This window comes from Parambassis ranga, chromosome 8 (assembly GCF_900634625.1).
Source record: "Parambassis ranga chromosome 8, fParRan2.1, whole genome shotgun sequence".
NCBI classification, from domain to species: Eukaryota; Metazoa; Chordata; class Actinopteri; family Ambassidae; genus Parambassis; species Parambassis ranga.
This window is the reverse complement of record NC_041029.1, coordinates 13,602,092-13,623,874: the sequence shown is the minus strand read 5'-3', so window position 1 is coordinate 13,623,874 and position 21,783 is coordinate 13,602,092. Positions and strand designations below refer to the sequence as shown.

The 21,783-nt window shown below is 41.0% G+C and overlaps 1 protein-coding gene across 1 annotated transcript in view; it reads left to right on the top strand.

Moving 5' to 3' along the window:
• The window catches only part of LOC114439964 (uncharacterized), a 176,079-nt gene extending 156,787 nt beyond the window's left edge, over positions 1–19,292 (top strand). Inside the window, exons 5-22 of the mRNA XM_028412181.1 lie at positions 2,761–2,773; positions 7,699–7,744; positions 9,198–9,494; positions 10,939–11,286; positions 11,366–11,680; positions 11,755–12,142; positions 14,311–14,648; positions 14,805–15,098; positions 15,181–15,486; positions 15,574–15,870; positions 16,205–16,498; positions 16,581–16,886; positions 16,974–17,252; positions 17,422–17,745; positions 17,850–18,164; positions 18,252–18,536; positions 18,856–19,004; positions 19,142–19,292. Of these exons, the coding sequence (XP_028267982.1) occupies positions 2,761–2,773; positions 7,699–7,744; positions 9,198–9,494; positions 10,939–11,286; positions 11,366–11,680; positions 11,755–12,142; positions 14,311–14,648; positions 14,805–15,098; positions 15,181–15,486; positions 15,574–15,870; positions 16,205–16,498; positions 16,581–16,886; positions 16,974–17,252; positions 17,422–17,745; positions 17,850–18,164; positions 18,252–18,536; positions 18,856–19,004; positions 19,142–19,150 (4,603 nt within the window). The 3' untranslated portion in view covers positions 19,151–19,292. The remainder of the gene's footprint in view (positions 1–2,760; positions 2,774–7,698; positions 7,745–9,197; positions 9,495–10,938; positions 11,287–11,365; positions 11,681–11,754; positions 12,143–14,310; positions 14,649–14,804; positions 15,099–15,180; positions 15,487–15,573; positions 15,871–16,204; positions 16,499–16,580; positions 16,887–16,973; positions 17,253–17,421; positions 17,746–17,849; positions 18,165–18,251; positions 18,537–18,855; positions 19,005–19,141) is intronic.
• The last annotated feature ends 2,491 nt before the right edge of the window (positions 19,293–21,783 follow it).

Genomic DNA, 21,783 nt, shown 5'->3' with positions numbered 1-21,783 from the left:
CTGATTAATGTTTGATGGGCTGAAGCGCCTGAAGCTGCTCCGGAGCTGACCTCTGTGGGTAAATATGAGGCTGTGCTGCCATCTACAGGTCTGCACAGCACAGTGTCATGTAAAGCTGGTTGGAGCACACAGAGGTCAGTGCAGTGCTACTTTTCTTTTATGTAAATAACGTCTGGAGGTTAAAGACCTCCATACATTTCATTTCTCTAAAGGGATTTATCTGAGTTCAATTATACAAACATTTATTGATGCTTTGACCTGAAAAGTAAAACAAAAAGTCAAAATTTAATTATTTCATTATTATTTAAATGAAAACAATAAACATACAGGACTACTCCTCTCTGTTTTTATGACATAATCTGTCAGTTTTTGTCTAAAACCTGTTGAATATGAAACATATTTGTCTCCTTCCATTCGGTAGTCTGGTAAGGTTTTTGTAAGTGCTTGTGTCACTGTGGTTATTATGCTAGTGGCTATAGTTACTACACAATGTTACACACCATAACAAAAACCATGCCTCCAAACCATCCGATAAATGGCAGCGTTACTGTGGAACTGATTTACAAAGTGTTTCAGGTATTGTAGTAAAAAAAAAATCTTCATTAGTAATTTAGTAAAATTAATATTTCTTCATTCAAGTTCACGTTTTTAATATTCTAATGTAAATTGAAAAGGATGCAAAGAAATACAGCTCAAACAAAACGAATAAATACACAGACACAAACATTCATCATATTTGAACAGTTGGAACATGCTGCTCATTAAAATGAGTCAAAGTCGGTACTTACGGTGGTCGTCATTAAATCTCACTTTGACAAATAAAAGTGTGTCGAGTTGTTTATCACAGATAAGAGTAAAACTGCGGCACTGTGGCGTGCCACAGGTTTTTGTACTGTCATGTGTCACAGTGTGGGGTGGCCACAGTGACTCACACTGTTACAAAAACCTCTCCGTGGTATAAACACTAAAAGGTACATTTATGTGGAAGCTGAGCCTTCATTAATACACAGCTGCCTTCAGTATGAAGACCACAATAAAACATATTATGCTTTTGTTACATAGCAAATAAAACAAGTTTGCTTCTGTGTGAAAACGGAAGGCAAACTCAGAGAGGTTAGCTCGAAATATGGTAACAATGATGGTTTAATGTTGATAAGGAGCAGCATTATTACTTTGCTGGTGATTCTGTAAGTGAAGCCAAAATACAGACACAATTACACAAATAAAATACATTAAAATGAAATACAGACGGTAGTGGATGCTGAGTGTCAGTGCAGCCTGATTTTCAGGGTGGAGTTTTTGTGCAGGGATAGATCACAGTGCAGTATAACAGCCACAGTGATACAGCCTGTGACAAAAACCTCCTTTTACACTTTGGAATTCAGAAACATCAACATGCTCCTCTCACAAAGCTCCATGGACAGCATGGAAAACTGGAAAAGGGCAGTGAAGTGATCTCTACTCATCATGCTGAACTTCTATTGTAGAATGTTTTTCTTTTTAAGAGCTCTTACATTCATTTTCTTTGAAACAAGCAGCTTCTATGTTGATGTTTTGTTACCTATTATGTCCAAAAATATAAATATTATAGAGTGTTGTAGGGTTAGGGTTAGGGTTAGGGTATAGGGTAGTATAAAAACTGTTTTTAGTTCTCTAATGTTGGCAAATACTTCTGTAAATCCTTTCTTTAAGCACAGATATTTAAGCACAGATAATTAATGACTTTAACATAGTTCCACTGAGACAGCTGGACCTTTAGGCACCTGTCTGGGTTTTTGTATGGCTCTAACTCACTGTGCATATAGCAGCGGCCACAGTGATAAACGCTAATGCAAAAACTTCCTGACCTAAACCGATTCAAAACACCACGGTGCCCAAAGAGAAACACAAAATCAGGTGATTTCCACTGTGACAAAACAGTCAGAGGAATGTTTGAAGAGCAAAACGTTCACATCCACAACACAAAGGTATTTCACATGCTAAATGTGTTTTAATTATGAGTTACTGCTCAGAATTATGGAACATATAAATGTTATATTCCATCATAATGATGTATTTTACTCATTTAGATTAGTCTGTAGTTGTAGTAATTTAAAAAAAAGGTTCTGATGATAGCTGGAGAGTAGCTTGAAGTTTTTGTCAGAAGATGAACCACAGTGGAAACAATGGCAACCACAGTGATACACCCTGTGACAAAAACCTTCAGTCTACAAAGGACTAAATGAAAAACAGGACAGTGTGTGAGACTGTTATCTACATTTAGTGTTTGTCCAACAAAAAAATTTAACTATTATTAATAAATACACAGCAAAACTCACCCAGATGAAATGTAAAAATGAAATGCAGTAAAAAGACAGACAGTGATTCCAAGTTTGCACTGTTACAAAGAGACACAAAGACAAGTATGTATGTGTGTTCCTGGCGCAGTACAAAGGTCTGCGGTTTTTGTACGAGCGTGTGTCACCGTGTGGATGGAACCACAGTGTGAAGTGGCAGCACAAAAACCTGCCCTGACATGAAGTCATTGCGACGTGAGGAAAAAACAGGAAATATTCACAGAATGTCAAAATATTTAACCGAAAAAACCCATAAATCTGATGAAAGTGTGCATTACATGTAGGTGTTTGTAACTCCACAAAACATGAAAAGCATAAATAAGTCAAACGTCTAATAATAACACATGTGCAAAAACGTTACAGTACAGTTAAAAGTGTAGCAGATACACCGTGGCAGGTTTTTGTATTGTGATGTGTCACTGTGTATAACTGGGGGGGGCCACAGTGATTGACACGGTTACAAAAACCTCACATCAGGAGCTGGGTTTATGTTAACCAAATAACAGCCGGAGATACAATTCTTCTGTTCATGCACCATTTTAACATACGGAGGGACATGGAAACATGGAGGACATGTGTTGTTTGCACTGTGATTCATCCTCTGGTAACAACGACTTTCATTAAATATCCACAACTAAATAAATGTTTCAAATAAAATGTGACTTTAATGACGATGTAAATACAAATGAAAAGGAGGAAATATGAGCTAAAGTTTAAAGATGGCATCTCCTGCGGCATGTTACCATCAGACAGGTTTTTGTATGACTGTGTGGCACTGTGTATGAGTGGAACCACAGTGATGCAACACCATACAAAAACCTGTCTGTCTGCCCACTAAGTCCCAGCACTGCAGAAGAAAAACTAAACTCTGATCATCGTTATCGAGACATCAGCCTACAAAATCAAGATTTGTTTTAGTGTCTTCATGTCAGTAAAGATAACCGATTGTAAAATAATTATGAAACTTACACACACACACACACCAGGATGAGCTGAGGATGGTGTGAAGTTTTTGTATGAGGGTGAACCACAGTGTGATACTATGGCAGCCACAGTGATACATCCTATGACAAAAACCTCCAGCAGTAAATCCAGAGAGAAACAGTGCAGATGAGAGAGTTCAACAAAACTTCTAAACAAAGATGCTCAAATGATAACACAATATTGTTTCCTGTTTTAGGAGAGCTTCAGTTTAAAAGTTACACTTATTTATTTCAGCTGTGTAAATATCAACATGAAATCCAACTAAAATCGCTCTACAGCTGCAACCTCTGTGTAAAACTGCATTAACACCTGTGAAATATATAAAAAATAAATTTCCAAAAACCATATAAAACACTGACTTTAAACCCACACCAGGCCACAGGTTTTTTGTATGGGGATGTGTCACTGTGTGTTTATAGTGGGAGCTGGTACACACGGTGATAAAACGCCATACAAAAACCTGAGTGTAACTGAGCCTTCATAACAATAAGTGATATTCAGGAAACGTCTCAAATTTATTAGACATTGCATCATTTGAAGGTCACTGGAACATTGGATGGATCAATAATTTATGGATTATTAGTGTTATAACTACAATCAGAGCACATCAGACACACACTTCGCTTCTTTGTACCAACCTGGAGACAATTTTCATTGTAAATACAACTGACTCAAAACTAGAGGATCCAGTTATTATTCACTGATCTGATAATACAGCATCTGTTACTCACAATTTTAAACTTCAGTCATGTAACACTGTTGAACTCAAATACGTTTTGGACTTGCGGTTATCAACATCCTGACTGGCTAATATTTATGTAACACACAGGAAACACACAGCAGGTGCTTCCTGACTAAACCTTTGGACTGGAAGCTCAAACAGTCCTGATCAAGTATGACAGAGTTTTAGACAAATGCAGGTCAATGGTAATGGATTTGGATGGGATATTAATTATAGCTTATTATATATATATATATATATATATATATAAAGTGTTACCAGAGTTGTAAACATGAAATGTAGAGTCACAACCACACTGGTGCATACTGCATCTAAGCAGTCAGGTTCCACCTGTGTGTCTGTCCAGACGCACACAATATATGTAATGTTTTGTCTTAATTAGTCCAAAAATGTTCAGTTTATTGTCACACACATGACCTCTGACTGACTTCTGACAACTAAACTCTAATCTCTTCATTGCTGAGTCTACATGAACATTTGTACCAACTGCGGTGAAATTCTTTTAGCATGTCCAGCAATCACAAGAACAAGACAGATGGACAAACCAGCATCATGGTCCCTGGACACAAAGGTTGAACAGCTGTGTCATTGTGGAAATAGATGCATCGGGGGAAGCTGAAAGTTAACAGAGAAGTCTTGTTCTTCTTCTAACACTACTTATAATTAGATTTTTGTCCATAACCGATGTGGAGGGGGTGGCCTCAGGATCTGCTTTTTGCAGACGATGATGTCCTGTTGGCTTCATTAAGCTGTAACCTCCAGGAGACCACGGTTCTCAGCTGGAATTTAAGTATCTCTGGTTCACAATTGAGCGGAAAATTGAGTTTGAGATGGACAGCTGGATTGGTAGGGTTTCTTCAGGAATCCAGGCCGTACTTTTGTAAAGTTTGCCTCATAATCACCTTTTTACATGGCTGTTTTAGAAATTAGAGAAAAGAGGTTATTATTTCTCATCACGTATAAATGTCATGTATGTATATTTGTCAGATGCCAATCTACGCTGCGGAGGTGTGGGATCCCTGTGCGGAACATTTAAATGTCTCTACGGAAGACACACGGGAGGACACAGGAGACACACGGAGGACACAGGTGTCGGAGTGGACCTTTTCCTGAAAGACGCCAGCATGTGGAGCAGCGTTTGGGCCTTTTCCCTGGCTGGATTTACCGTGAGTTAAGTGGAATCTACGGACATTGTGGATTTACCAAAGACTTGGTACTTGGAAAAAGACCGGTTGTGTCGCGGTGCTTGTGTGCGCGAGCTGATCACCTGTGCTCTGCCTGCAATACAGCGTGAACTTAAAACAATCGATTTCTGGCTCCTCTGTGTTTTTATAAATATTGTTGGGATTTTGGTGTGGTGTGTGTGGCCTAGCCTGGCGGTTTTTATTAACAGACAAACCAGCAGCAGCAAAATAAGACCCGCCCGTGAGAATAGTGCGTTGTGGCGTTTTCCTGATTTAAAAAAAACAGGTGAATTGTTACACTTTGATCTGTTGTGGTGAAGAGAGAGCTTGGCCAAAAGGCGAGGCTCTCAGCTTACCAGTTGATTTTGGTTCCTATGTTCACCTATGACTAAAAGCTGTCGATTGTGACCGATAGAATGAGGTCACATATACAAGCAGCCGAAATGAGTTTACTGTGCAGGGTAGCTGGACTACCCTTCAGAGACGGGGTTAAGACCTTGGTCATGTAGGAGTAGAGCTGGAGCCCTGTCGCGCTGAGAAGAGCCCACAGCATGGTTTTGGGCTCCTGGTTCTGATGCCCCCTGGGCACTTTCCTGGTGAGGTGCTTTGGGCATGTTCATCCTGGAGGAGACCCTGAGGGCAGACCCAGGACACACCAGAAGGATTACATCTCCCAGTCGGCCTGCAAACACCTCAGAATCCCCCCCAGATGAGCTGGCAGAGGTGTATAGGGAGACAGAGATGTGCATTTCCCTGCTTGACCTGACCGTGACCTGATCCCGGATAAGCAGTAGAAATTGATTGGATGGGTCCTGGCCATAACATGAACAGAGGTGCTGCTTGAAAGGAAGGGCCTGTGTCCTGTTAACCTATAACCTATTAATCTGTGGGGCTGCCGAGGAAAGTGACTTAGCAGCAATGTAAAAGAAACGGGAGAATCTAACGTTTGTGGCAGTGATGTCTCGTTAATTTTAGCAGCAGCAGCACTGTGAACAACACAACTACAGCAGGTGCCATGTTTTGTCTCCTGAGTTTTCCCATCTGGGATCAATGAAATATCCATCTATCTCTATCTGATCTTACTGTTAGTGAGGTGCACAGAACTGTCCTAGTTCTGCTCTTTAACACCTTCTGATCCTTGCACACTTCATGTCCCTGAGTGCATTTTCAATATGTGTGCACTTCCATATTTGGACAGGGTCATTGAAGCAGTGCTCGTGCTAGCTTTCTATAACAATAGTTTGGTGTGACGGAAGCTGGCGGCGCACACGTGAGCTTCAAACTGGATTATAGCAAATGAGGCGGACATTTATTAAAACGGGGTCAAGCTTGTAAATAGACTGAGATACCAATAAAGGGAATAAACATATACTGTGCATGAGTGAAAGTAAGTTCTGTTGGTTTTTTTCTGCGTTTTTGGTATCTGGTAGCTGGTTTGTTTGCCGTGTTCACTTGTCTTGGTTTGATAAATCCTGTCTTTGGTGGGGTGTAGTCTGTGTCTGGAGAAGTTGTTAGGTGTGACCCCCATCGTCATAAAAACATCTGCAGAAGCCAAGTTATGTAGTATATCCCCAGCCTTAGAGACAAAATAATTGCTTCTCAAACTGATGTTAGCCAGGTAGCTAACATGGATTAGCATTGTTGTGTTTTTGCTTCGACTGCCAGCTTGTGTCCTCACTGTCAGATTATAGTTTGTCCTCTGAACGAAAAGTTTGTGTTTTTATCTGCAGCATCACAAACATTGCCTTCTAGTCATGTATAAATACCATTATTATCAGTATGCTAATGTGGCGATGTCTCTACGGACACCAGTTTTAAAATATGAAGTGTAAAATAACTGATTTAACAGGTGCTGAGTTGAAATCTTGAAATAATAGCCTTGACATGTGTGTTTGTGCGTATAATGAACTGAATATTTGCAGTATGGCTGAGTAAAGACACAACTCCATGCTGTAGGAAGTGGGTCTGAGAAATAGGGAAGTGCTCAGTAACTGTTGGCAAACAATGTTATATAAAACCCAGACCACAGGAAGTATGAGCCTGTATCTCAGGGGAAAGTGCTAATAAATAGAAGGATGTGCTTTGTCAGTGGAGGCTGTGAGATTATTTTGGTTTAAACTAAATAAGTATTTGTATTAGTGTCAGGTTGTAACACATCACTGTGCTATGCTTACTTTGACTACTGGGGGAAAGGAACCCAGGTCACAGTCACATCTGGTAAGTAATAATACAGATTTATTTGTGTCAAGATGGTTTGAAATTTTGGTTAATTTATCTTTAAATTTTCATCTTATTTTTGTCCTGCATATTAATAAGAAGCAGGTGTGCAGCAAAAAAAAGAAAGATCTGGGTAAATCTTAGGTGTTTATTGACATAAGTAGAATCATTCATCAGATGGCAGAAGGAAACATTTTTGTACTAAAGTCCTGTTGAGATATTTCACTGTGACTACTACTTTGACTACTGGGGGAAAGGCACCACAGTCACCGTCACATCAGGTAAAATAAGACGTTTTTATCACTGTAAAAAATTCCACAGGTTTATCTGGTACATTTTAGACCTCAGTGGTTTGTTTGAGGTGCCAGTTTTTGTACATTGGATATGTTGAGATATTTCACTGTGACTACGCTGCTTTTGACTACTGGGGGAAAGGCACCGCGGTCACCGTCACATCAGGTAAAATAAGCCTGTTCCTACACTGTAAAAAAAAATCTACAGGTTATTTTGGTATATTTAGACCTCAGAAGTTCGTTTTTGTACGTCGGATAAGTTGAGATATTTCACTGTGACTACTATGAAGCTTTTGACTACTGGGGAAAAGGCACCACAGTCACCGTCACATCAGGTAAAATTAGCCTGTTCCTACATCGTATAAGGTTATTTTGGTACATTTAGACCTCAGTAGTTTGTTTTTGTACGTCGGTTATGTTGAGATATTTCACTGTGACTACTATGATGCTTTTGACTACTGGGGGAAAGGCACCACGGTCACAGTCACATCAGGTAAGCAAACTGTGTAAATGTCTCTTATTTAAAACTGTATTTTTAAAAGAAATACAGTTGTTACATTGGTTTATACTCCGGTGTAAAGGCGTGTTTTGGTGAGTCTCCTGAAAAGCTGTAAAATGACAGACTGTGTAGAGTTTATAAATGTGGGAGCAGGTTTTTGTACACAGTCCTTAATAATTTGTTATACTGTGACTACGCTTTTGACTACTGGGGAAAAGGCACCACGGTTACCGTCACCTCAGGTATGAGATTTTATGAATTCTGATTAGAGACAGAAATTTCTATTATTTTTTATGTAGTATTATCCAATTAAAACTATTTTAACAAGTCCTCCAATGAAAGTGAATGAAATGAAGTGGCAGGTATGACAGCGGAGGGTTTTTGTAATAAGTGTGAATACACTTTTGTAACTGTGACTACTGGGCTTTTGACTACTGGGGAAAAGGCACGATGGTCACAGTGACATCAGGTAAGGACTGTTTAAAATCTGCAGCAGGACATTTTAAGTCTGAATTTTAGTAAAGTAAAATCTATAATGTGGTGTTGCCATAATAATGAACGGCTGTGTACAGTAGGATTGATTAAACGTAAAAAAAAAATTGGCCTGCGGTGGGTTAGACTTTTAATACTAAGAGCTCAGTAGATTCAGCACTGTGCTACGGTGCTTTTGACTATTGGGGAAGTGGTACAACGGTTACTGTTACATCAGGTAAGAAAGTAATTTAATCCTTTCAAATTTGTCATTTTGGCATAATTATAATTTTTTAGTGGATGCTTACGTGTTAAAAAAAAGCTTCAATAAATGTATGGAGGCCACTTGATGTCAACGTTTTAGAGGCCCGTAAAGCTCAGTCGGCTCAGGTGACATCTCTCTCGACTAAAAATGTCTGTTACAACATTTTAATCCTATTTTAGAATTTTAATTCATTTTCCTTTTTTCAGCCTCTTCTTCTAGGCCGTCTGTGTTTCCGTTGATTCCGTGTGGCTCCGGCAGTGGAGACACGGTCACTCTTGGCTGCCTGGCCACCGGCTTCAGTCCTTCCCCGCTGACTTTCTCATGGACCAAAAGCGGCACAACCTTGACTGACTTCATCCAGTACCCTGCTGTACAGAAAGACAGCGCTTACATGGGGGTCAGTCAGGTCCGAGTGAGGAGACAGGACTGGGACAACAACGACAGCTTCCAATGTGCTGTTACTCACACCGCAGGGAACTCACAAGCCATCTTCACAAAGCCAAGTAAGCCTCATGCTAAGTCATTTATTTCTATTTTTTTGTGGTTGGTTGCATTTCTAATCCATGCTACATGGCAGGACTGTGTACATATGTGAAAAGTAGACATGAATATAACAGACTTTAGGTAAAAAGCATGTAGGAGCAGGTTGGTTGTACCTGTCTGATCACTGCCAGTACATTAAAGTGCATGTAAATGAATGTAGTCTGCATATCCTTTATAGTCTGTCCTGCATAAATAAGTGTTAGTTGTGAAGTCTTGTTTTCATCCTGAGCTGCTTAAGTTCATTGTAATTAACTGAACATGGATGAGGTAGAGTTGTTTTCTATGAAGAGGATTAGCGGCACTCTTGTTTCTGTTTTTAAATTTTTTTTTTCATTAACATAATCTAAATTTAATTTTCAGAAATCAGAGAGTAAAATCCTAATTTTTTTTATCAGAATTCTTTTTAGAAATTGCCTGTTTTGTCAGTTTTAGTATCATAATTCTGCGAATAATTTAATTTAATGCTAAATTTAATCACAGAATTCGGAGAATTAAATCATGTTTCTGTTTAATTCTAAATTTAATATCGGAATACTAAGAGTAAAATATCCTGAGTTTAATTGCAGAATTCTGAAAATAAATCCAAATTGTGGTGTTTTTTTTGTCAGAATTTAATTTATATATCTATAAAGAGAGAGAAAATTTGAGAATTTGTGATAAGTTCGAGTTTTTACCTTTGAATTTTGAATTCTAAAAATACTTTTTAATTCTAAATTTAATATACTAATGAGACTAAAAGGTTTAGGGTTAAATTTTGACTTCAATCTCAGACGTCTTAAATATTATTTTCATGCATGACTTGTAGGATGGTGGGTTTTCTCTATATAATACTATACTAAAATACTAAAAAAAAAAAAAAAACAGCCGCATCAGATTATAAAGCTGAATTTTATGATCTAATTTTGTGATCTAATTTTGTGATCTAATTTTATGACGTAATTGTGAATTTCTCCTGTGGAGGACTAATAAAGATTAATCTTATATTATCTTAATCTTTTTAAATGATGAGTTGCAGGCCTGGTTGATGTTGACGATCATTGTTTAAGTCTTTACTAATATACTGTACGACTCCTGCACCTGTCCCAGAAAAAGTGTGTTCTGCTTCTTTTCGTCCCTCTGCTCCTGTCCTGCCTCCACTTGTACTAAAAATCAACATTCACATGAAGCCTGTGTTTGCTTGCCAGTCCATGTATATGCAGAAGCGAGCATGTAAAGCTCTGCTGCTCAATGATGTCATTTTGTACCCATCAAAGTCGAACTCTTCATGCACACTTCAGTAAAGATGCAGAAAGTTTGTCATTTGAGTAGCATTAGCATTACAGTGTTGCTTCATATTGCTTCTGCATATATATATGATCCCCCTGCTTCTGCATATATATATTTGTGTATGTCTTTGTTTTTCAGAACCCGTGTATATATCGCCAACTGTTAAAGTGTACTCCTCCTTTGATGAGGGTAGCGACGCTTCCTTCTCCTGCTTTGCCAAAGATTTTTCTCCAAACAATGAAGTTGAAATCACTTGGCTGAAAAACGGCGCAGCAATCGCCAGCAAAGTAGAAGAGGTGAAGATTGTTGCTGAGGGAAGGAAGGATGAAAACAATACTAAGCTGTACAGCGCCACAAGTTTTCTGTCAGTCAGGCCCGAAGAGTGGACTAGAGACACAACTTTTACGTGTGTGTTTAAAGGCCAAGGCCCAAACAATGCTCCTGTATATGTGAATGACTCTGTGAGCTTCAAAGACCCCTCAAGCTGTGAGTACTTCTTCTCTTTTGTACGTTTTATTTCAGTGGGTTTTTTTTATCACTAATTGTTCCTTATTTCTTCACTCAGTGGAGACCGGTGGATGTCCTATGGCAGATGTGGATGTTGAGATCAGAGGTCCCAACATCAAAGACTTGCTTTTAAATGACAGAAGCATTGTAACATGTCATGTCAAAGTAAACAAGGGCCAAGTAAACAATGTTACATGGGAGGATGAAAAGTCAAAGGACCTGCTTGGCAGCAAACAGAGAAAAGAGAAGAACACAATTGAGCAGGATTTTGACATCACCTATGATGAATGGACCAGGGGCATGGTGCGCTACTGTGTCATCCATCATGAAAACTGGGTCGAGCCCCTGAAGAAGGTCTTCAAAAAGAGTTCTGGTAAGGTTCACATTCACTCTCCGCTCTTCTCTGTCTTCTCCGCAGCAGCACTAACTGTTCTCTCGTGCTTGCAGGAGATCTTGTTCAGCGTCCTTCAGTCTTTATGCTGAATCCCGTAGAACATGCTAGAAAAGACATGGTGACGCTGACTTGCTATGTGAAAGACTTCTTCCCTCAGGAGGTTTTCGTATCTTGGCTCGTTGACGATGAGGCAGCAGACTCAAAATACGAGTTCAGTACCACAAACCCTGTCAAAAGCAATGGAGCCTTCTCTGCCTATGGCCAGCTAACACTCAGTCAGGAGCAGTGGGAGCAGATTGATGTGGTGTACAGTTGCGTAGTTTACCATCAGTCTGTGGCGAACACCACTAAAGCCATTGTCAGGTCCATTGGGTACAGAACATTCGAAAAAACCAACCTGGTCAACCTTAACATGAATGTCCCTGAAAAGTGCAAGGCCCAGTAGATGTCGTCTTCTTGTCTCCTGTTTGTTGTTTGTGATATGACATTGTGTTTGTGTGTGTTTTAATGCAGATTGAAAATCAAAATAAAAAAAAAATACTTTGCACCTCTGTTGTTTGTCGCATGCACTTTATGTCTTTATTTAACGGATGTCTGTGCTGTTTTTATGCAACAAAAAATGTCACTGCAGAACCAGTGACTGGTTCATTATGGGGCATCAACACTGCTTCTGTGATGTGTCTCTGTGTGCCTGTGTTGTCTCTACTGGGTCTTTAACCCTAAGTAAGGTCAAACTGTAGCTCCGCAGCTTCTCGGTGACATGATTCTGATTCACAAGCAGAGTCGTGCACATACGCAGTAATAATGGAGTCTTTCCAAAGCAAGTCAGGGTCACTGCACAGCTCGGTCATCATAATTCAACAGGGCTTTATGGTGCTGCTGTAAATTGTAGCAGCTTAGATTGACTAAAATGCAGCATGAACCCTCAGAAAGTATTTTTTAATTGTCATCCTGTCACATGTTCAGTGCAGCACAGCAGCACAATCATGGCTACAAGTATTTAAATGTGTTTTTGTGCAGCATGACACAGTTACAAAGACAGATGTCATGTGACTGCTGGTCACATGTGACTCAAACATGGCTTCTGTGTAGATTTTTTTAAAGATTTTTACAGAATCTTAGTGCAAACTTTATATTTTGATTAGAATAAAGCTACAATAAAATATCACAGTTTGTTAGTGAAGATTTGGTCATGGCGGCGTTGTGGTTCTGAGGTTACATTTTATTTTATTTTTTACTTAAAGGAATCTCTGTACAACAGTCTGAGATCCTGGTTGAAACCAACTGTGAGTGGATCATGGGCATGGACGCAGAACAAGATAACATGGCAAAGACTGCCGTCGCCTTCATCCTCCTCTTCCTCATCACTCTGCTGTTTTCCATCTTATCCACTGCTGTCAAGGTACATATTTATATGCTATTTCTGTTCACCATCATTTAACAAACATATAAACTGAACTGCTAGCATCACTGCTGTCTGACAGCAGATGAGTTGAATTAGTTTTGGTGTCAGCAAGAGTTCAGTGTCATAAATGCCTCACAGGAACCAGACAAAAAAACCACTGATATGAAATAATGTAAAGCATATTGATTTGTTCTAAATAAAACAATGCTGTTACCAATTAATTCAAAGCCTGAACAACTACCACCCCACTACCATCAGGCTGAGCTGTCATCTGGTAGTTGGGTTAAAGTGCAAACGTGTAGATTTTCTGATATCTTTTATAAAATGTGTGGGATATTTAATCAGAAAAGTCCCACATTACCATGTCACATTGTTAGACTGTCTTTACTGCGATCTGTTGTGATTAAAATTGTCAGTGCACAATGAACAATGACAGAAATCTTACTAATCTGTGTTTTTTTTGTCTTTTCAGGTGAAATAAAATAAAAACAAAGTGACTCCAAGAGGAACTTTCTGTTCAACAAAAGTATTTTTCTCCATTTTCTCTCTTATAATTATCACAGCTGTTTTGCTTTTTCATTTTAAGTCTTTTTTCTTTAAATAAATGTTTAACTGGACTTTATTCTCTCTCGCATTATTTTAACCATGTTCTCTTGTGCTGCTATGTAAATCCTCACATCCCTCCACAGCACCTGGAACCAGCAGCCCATGTTGAACTCAGTATGTAAATGAGATTTTTACAGTCTGTTAATTTGGACTTATGAGACCTGAGAACAAAACTCTTTGGCGAAGTCATGAGAAGTGTGAAATGTTCAGCGTCTGTGTGACATTTGAATATGTGCTCTGTTTCTCTTACTGGCATGGCGCGCTGCCTCACACCTGCTCTTTGTGACGCTCTGCTGCTCTCTGTGTCATTTCACTTCTGTATTCGGGTCCATTTTTGGGGACCCGGGTGTTACTCAATGCTTCCTTCCTTATCTCACTCAACATCTGCTCAACAGACCTTTCCTCCCTCTTTCTACCTGACTAGACAAACCAGTAAAAGTTTGCCATCTAGCCGTAATACAAAAGCACTGCAGTTAGAAATAAGAGTGGTTACATTTGGTTACTTACCACCATCCTAAGGTATGTATGACTGAGAGTCTCAGTCTGAGACTGAAGCTTTTTAGCTCTAACAGGCACCATGAGGCCTGCAAAGATAAAGCTGTCTCTGCTCTTTCTCAGAACTGCAGGTCATCAAACCCAACATCACACTGTCACACGAGTGGGATGGTGGATTTGGGGTCTCTCCGGTCAAACTCATCTGCACCCTGAGTGGCTTCTTTCCAAAGGAGCTGAGTGTCGAATGGCAAAAGGACAACAGTACTCTAAAGACCAAGTCAACTGAGACGGAGCTGCAGAGCATGGAAGGAAAGGAGAAAACCTTCACTCTGAGCAGTGAGATCATTCCAGACTTGACAGATTGGAGGGGAGGCTCCAATTTTACCTGCAAGTCCACTCACAATCACACTGAATATAGCAAAACAACAAATGTGTGTCAAAGTAAGGATGCACAGCTGCTGCCTCACAGCACATACTAATATTATATCTGACTGATGTCAAGTTTTGATGACATTATTGATTCATGTATTCATGTCTGACTTTAATCTCAGTTTAGAGAGATTAGTGAGAAAATGGATTAACACTTTTCTTCTACAGTTCCCTCAGGCACCCGTGATTCCATTCATGTGAAGATTCCCAGCTTTAAGACTGTGATGACATCAACATCTGAGGTGAAGGCAACGTGTGTCGTCCGCTTCACTGTTTTTAAACCCATGGTGACCTGGCTGCTGGATGAGAGAGAAGCATCCTCAGTGAAGGAGGAAGCAAACATGACTCATATATCCAGCCATGTGACTGTTGATGTGAGTCGGTGGAAGCAGCTTAACACTGTAACATGCAGAGCAGAACACAAGTGCTTCTTCCGTGAGGAGAGGAATGTGACAGTTGCAAGTAAGATGAAGTGAAAATGAATAAAGTGCCTGCAGAAGACCTGAAAGACTCATTTGTGCTGTTTTCTGTATGTATCTTCCAGGACCTGCAGTAACTGCTCCATCGGTGGAGATCAGGAGGTCTCTCTCAGACTTGCTGAAAAGAAACAGTGCTGAGCTCGTTTGTGACATCACACATCTCTCCTCACCTGACGCCTACGTCACCTTTCAGGCCAATGGCAGGGATATTTCTGAAAAAGTGTTTGTGGATCTCCCTGAAGGTCCGGGTCTCCATTCAGTCAGCTTCTCTGTCCCTGAGAGTTACTGGACTAAAGACACAAGTTTCACCTGCAAAGTCGGTCCAGACTTCTCCAGCTCCTTCCCATCAAAGTCCACTATAAATATGTTTGGTGAGGTCTTCCATGGTGACAGCTGATTGGATCTTCCTGTATGACTCAGGAACATCCTGACTGACTGATGTTCCCTTCTCTTTTCAGGTGACCCCTCAGTAGAGCTCCTCCTGGTCCCCGGTGTAGAGTCAGGCCTGCAGAAAAAGTCCAGCCTGCAGAAGCTCCTGTGCTCTGGACGAGGCTTCAACCCTCAAATTAAATGGTTTTCTGGCTTCCAGCTAAAATCTGGATCACCTGCTGACATTAGCATGGCTGCAGATGGACGTGTGGCAGTAACCAGCCAGCTTTCTGTTCCTCAAGCCGAGTGGGAAAAAGGGACGGTCTTAAAGTGTGAGGTGTCTGACGGAAGCAACAGCGTCACAAAGAACGTCAGTCTGTGTTCAGGTAACATGAGTGTTTCTGAATCATCCACTGTGTACAGAACAGGATAAGAGCCACTGTCAAAATTTAATGTTTGAATTTGGTGTTTAAAATTCTGACTTTAATCACAATTACAGACATTTTTATTGTTGCAATGTTGATTATTATTCTCAGAATCCTGCAAAAAATGAGACTTCTGTCCTCTTTTCTGAGGACTATGTCAGAAGAAAAAGTCAAAATTCTCAGCTTGGGGTCAAAATTCTATGGAAAAAAAATATTATATTTTTATGAGAAAAGTTAAATGTCTGACTTTAATCTCAGATTAGTGAGAACATGGATTATCACATTTCTTCTACAGTTCACTCAGGCATCCGTCCTTCCATTCATGTGGAGATTCCCAGATTCAGGACTGTGATGACATCAACATCTGAGGTGAAGGCAACGTGTGTCGTCCACTTTTCTGTTTTTAAACCCAAGGTGACCTGGCTGCTGGATAAGAGAGAAGCATCCTCAGTAAAGGAGGATGCAAACATGACTCATATATCCAGCCATGTGACTGTTGATGTGAGTCGGTGGAAGCAGCTTAACACTGTAACATGCAGAGCAAAACACAAGTGCTTCTCCCGTGAGGAGAGGAATGTGACAGTTGCAAGTAAGATGAAGTAAAAATGAAAAATGTGCCTGCAGAAGACCTGAAAGACTCATTTGTGCTGTTTTCTGTATGTATCTTCCAGGACCTGCAGTAACTGCTCCATCGGTGGAGATCAGGAGGTCTCTCTCAGACTTGCTGAAAAGAAACAGTGCTGAGCTCGTTTGTGACATCACACATCTCTCCTCACCTGACGCCTACGTCACCTTTCAGGCCAACGGCAGGGATATTTCTGAAAAAGTGTTTGTGGATCTCCCTGAAGGTCCGGGTCTCCATTCAGTCAGCTTCTCTGTCCCTGAGAGGTACTGGACTAAAGACACAAGTTTCACCTGCAAAGTCGGTCCAGACTTCTCCAGCTCCTTCCCATCAAAGTCCACTATAAATATGTTTGGTGAGGTCTTCCATGGTGACAGCTGATTGGATCTTCCTGTATGACTCAGGAACATCCTGACTGACTGATGTTACCTTCTCTTTTCAGGTGACCCCTCAGTAGAGCTCCTCCTGGTCCCCGGTGTAGAGTCAGGCCTGCAGAAGCTCCTGTGCTCTGGACGAGGCTTCAACCCTCAAATTAAATGGTTTTCTGGCTCCCAGCTAAAATCTGGATCACCTGCTGACATCAGCATGGCTGCAGATGGACGTGTGGCAGTAACCAGCCAGCTTTCTGTTCCTCAAGCAGAGTGGGAAAAAGGGACGGTCTTCACCTGTGAGGTGTCTGACAGGACTGAACCTGTCACAAAGGACATCAGTCTGTGTTCAGGTACCATGAATTTGGCATCTCACCAAACATGGACAGTATATTATACATAGTATAGTATGTACAGAATAATATACAGGTCAATATATTACTAAATATATTACATACCGTACATGATATACAGTAGGTTGTGCTACACCAACACTTTTCATTTCATTTTCTCCTCCATCAGTGACTCCAGCTTCATCTCAGATTGCCAGCGTCTTCATTGAAGGACCACCTCTGTCTCAGGTTATGACCAGCTCAGAGGTGACCATTACCTGTCTCCTGGTCGCCCCCCGACTTCAGGATTTCTCCATCACCTGGAATGTCGATAGTAAAGAACATAATAATGATCATACGGAGCCACCGGTGAGTCACAACAATGGGACAGAGACTTTGCGGAGCTTCCTCAATGTTTCAGCAGATGTTTGGCGTGCATACAAAACGGTGTCCTGTGAGGCAAAACATCGATGTTCCAAACAGGGCTATAAGGACCAGGTATGCAGAAGCAAAGGTGAGCGACGGCAAAATATGGAAACGCAGCAGTACAGATGGCTTGCTAGTCTGGTCTTTGTAGTGAAGGTACAAATATATGAACCCTATTTCTCTTGTTTCCAGTCGTGCACCCACCATCAGTGAAGATTATGCAGCCCTCTGACTCTGAGCTGTCAGCGGACGTCGTCACACTTGTGTGCCTGGTGTCTGGATTCTTCCCATCAAACATCCTGGTGAACTGGACAAAGGATGGAGAGACTGTGCCGTTGTCTGCTTACATCAACAGTCCTGCATGGAAGAACACAGGGAACAGCTTTTACTCAATGAGCAGCAGAATGACTCTGACGAAAGCTGAGGACAAAAGGTCAACATACTCTTGTGTTGTCAGACATGAGTCATCTGAAACCCCCATAGAAGCTTCAATCACTGATGTCTATGGTGAGCTATATAGTTAGTTATTTATATTTATATGAATCATTTAGCTTTTCTGTTGCCTTCCTCTGATCAAATCCATTATTCCTACAGCCTCAGTGACCTACAGCAAACCCTCAGGTTTCCTGCTCCAGGGCTCCAATGAGCTCATGTGCCTAGTCTCTAACTTCAGCCCCTCGTCTATCAACATCTCCTGGTTTCGTGACACCACGGCGCTGTGGAACTACAACACCACAGAGCCCCACAGAGGCCCCGATGGAAAGTTCAGCATCCAAAGTTACCTCCGCCTGTCCCAGATCGACTTCTTACCAGGGATGGTGATCACCTGCAGGGTGGAGCATGCAAACACCACCCTGTTCCTGAACATCTCTAAACCAGGTGACAACTCATGCACTGATACACATTCTATCACACAATAAATCCACTCGGAGCTGGTTTTAGGTCGATGCTATTTGCACCCAGGTCTATAGGAGAATGCTATTTACACCCATTATATGGCATGACAAGCACCCTGGTGTATGTACCCACGATGCTACATCCACCTTTGATGCAAATAGCATTGATAGCATCCATTGTGTTATTCTCACAATCATGTTATGTACACCCAGTACATAGCTGAGTAGCTGCTGTGTGACTGTTCTAACCTGCACTCCCTCTGCAGGTGTAACTAACAGATCTAATGTAACATCCTCCACAGATGTGCTGGAACATTGTGACTTCTTGGACCATGTCATGCATGCAGATGTGAACCTCGATGCAGGAGCAGAGAACTGGCACATGGCCATCGCTTTCCTCTGTCTGTTCCTCATCTCCATCATCTTCGGCTTCTCAGCCACCATGATAAAGGTGAGCTCTGGTCGTTCTGCTGCTATAAACCTTACTAAATGTTATGTGGTTTTAATATGTCTGCCGTTTGTTATTAAAAGATGCAGTTGTTTTTCTAATCAGTAGATCATGATTTGTTTTGTTATTTTCTCTTTTAGACCAAATGATGATCAAAGGACAGATGATTGATTCAACTGGAAGCTTCAAGATTTTTTTGTTTATTTACATTTGTTATGTGTTCGGCTGATACTATATGCATTTGTTTTGTATTATGTATTTGGTGTGTTTAATAAATTAAATTTCAGAAAAGGTTTTCCTAGCATTGACTACAATAACACATTATAACAAACCAACAGTCCTGTGGTACTCAGATTGTCCACTAGAGTGAGACAAAGCTCTGTGTAGCTGCAGCAGTCGCGTCACCTCCGTGCTGCATTGGATTACACAGACAGACGAGCTAACATGGAGCCTGAACTTTGACCCCAAATGGTACATGAAAGTAAGAGTAAGCAGATGTGTTAGTGTGATGCTGCTGGAAGGTCCAACATGGGCTGCAGGCACCCTTGACCTGTTTTAGGTGCACTGCTGTTTGAGACGTGCTCCTCAAAACCAAGGGAAGATTATTGATTTTAAAGATCAATATTGAATATATTGAGATTGTTTACATGATATAAAGGCCACCAAATGCTGCAGAGCAGAATCAATACATCTGCTTTGTATCTGAGATAAAGAAGCTGAAAAAACAGCTGAGCATTGAAATTCTTCAATATATTTAAAGTCATGAAATGAAGATGAAAATGTGCAGAAATTTGCATGAGCTGAGGAGTGTTTCTCTTTGAGGAGGAGGAGTCGATGCAAAGCTCTGACCTCTTCCATCCTTTCATGTGTTGCTGCAGAGTTTAAGACTGAATCACTGACACACACACACACACAGTGTAGAGTGAGCAGAGACAAACAGCTTTTACAATGATCAGACCTGAGTGTGTGCTCATCTCTCTCATCCTGTCCGTTCACTGGGCTGGTAAGGATACACAGGTTTTTTCTTTTTCTGACAAACATCAGCATCAAAAAAGAAACATGTCTGCATTACAGTAGCTGATGAGCTGTCTGTCTGCAGGTACTGAGGGTCAAACACTGACTGAGTCTGAACCAGAGCTGAAAAGACCAGGAGACTCACACACACTCATCTCACCTCAAAATATTTGTTCACCTAACATGTAGCCCCCTCTGGCTGTTTTAACACATTTCTGACCCTCCTACAAAACCTTTGTGGTCCCACATACTTCATCCAAAAGAATTACGGTGTGCCTGGGGTGTGGCCTCAAAATTAACCCTTCGCTATTACACAGGAAGTGACTGTATTTTTCACAGTAGCAGCCACATACTTAATCCAGTGTGGACAAAATCTTACAGGACTGCTCTTCATCTGAGTCTGAACAGACTGATATGCTGATATATGTGCTGATATATGTGCTGATATATGTGCTGATACGTGTCTTGTAAACATGTTTTTCGGTGTACGTCTCTGGAAATGAGAGGAGAGGAGACTGAGGTGGCCCCCCGCAGACTGCAAGTTGTGAGAGAGCCCTGTAAGGCTGCTTGCAGCTTTAAATTTAGTTTGTTGTTTTAGTTGTATCTATATTGTTATAAACCATAACTGGCTGAAAATGGGAATCTAATGAATAGGTTATATAATTTCTAGACTACTAGAAATCGAAGGAAAGGATGTTTTTTTTAATGTGTTAACATTGGGGAAAGGTGTTCCTGACATCACGCCACAGGATTTTTATGTGCCCTTTCCCTCTTCAATCATATCAAGAGGCGGGTTTACAGCAGCCTCCTGTTCAGAAAATTAAAGAGAGACTCCATCAGGTGGATCCAGGATGGTTTTCGTAAAATGGATGGACAACAGAAGACCCGTGACGGGCACAGTCAGAGGGTCCCTGTCCCCAGACCCACAGCTGTGAGTGAGTATAACAAGTACATGGGGGGAGTGGACACCTCTGAGCAGATAAACACACTCAGTGCACAGAAAAACTAAGAGAGTTTTTCAGAACCTTTTGGACATTGCTGTCACTAACAGCTTCATTGTGCACAAGGAACTCAAAAGAGATCAACTACAGAAAGAAATGTGTCCAAGTGTGAATGTGACTGAACAAAGGGAGACAGGATTACCAGGGAAAAGCAGCTGATAATACACCTGTGTCTTCTCTCTATCCCTCTCTGGCCGGGCAAACACCAACATGAAGACAACAACTGTGCTCCGTGTTACCCATCAGCACCACCCGCTTACTCCTCTGATTCAACACCCGTCCAAACATTAGATGAAGAAGAGGGTCGTTCTGCAACATCTTCTCTATGTCATCACCTCCTCAACCGATTCAGGAGCTAAGATGGAAAAGGATCCAACAGGCCTGTGTCACAGCTAATAACTGCACCAGTGATTGAATTTCCTGGCCGTCTTACAGGCCGTATGATGGTGACATGAAAGGTGGCAGCAGAAACCTGTGTCCACTCACATGCAGACCACACTGGTGAGTGGTTGGTCTCAAAACCGTATAAAGGAAATCCTCAAACACGCTAAGCACACGGAGCAAAAGGTCAATGGAAGGAAACAAAGTAAAGTCTGACAAAGCTGACCTGGAAGCTCTAAATTCCAACCTCACCATGACCCAGTTTAGTTTCCAGCACCTCACCTGGGCAGAGATTACTGCCGGAGCCAGAGAGGAAGAGGGAAGAGGAGGATGGAGAGGAGGAAGAGGACGTGGAAGGAATCAATATATAGATTTAACGGGTGCTG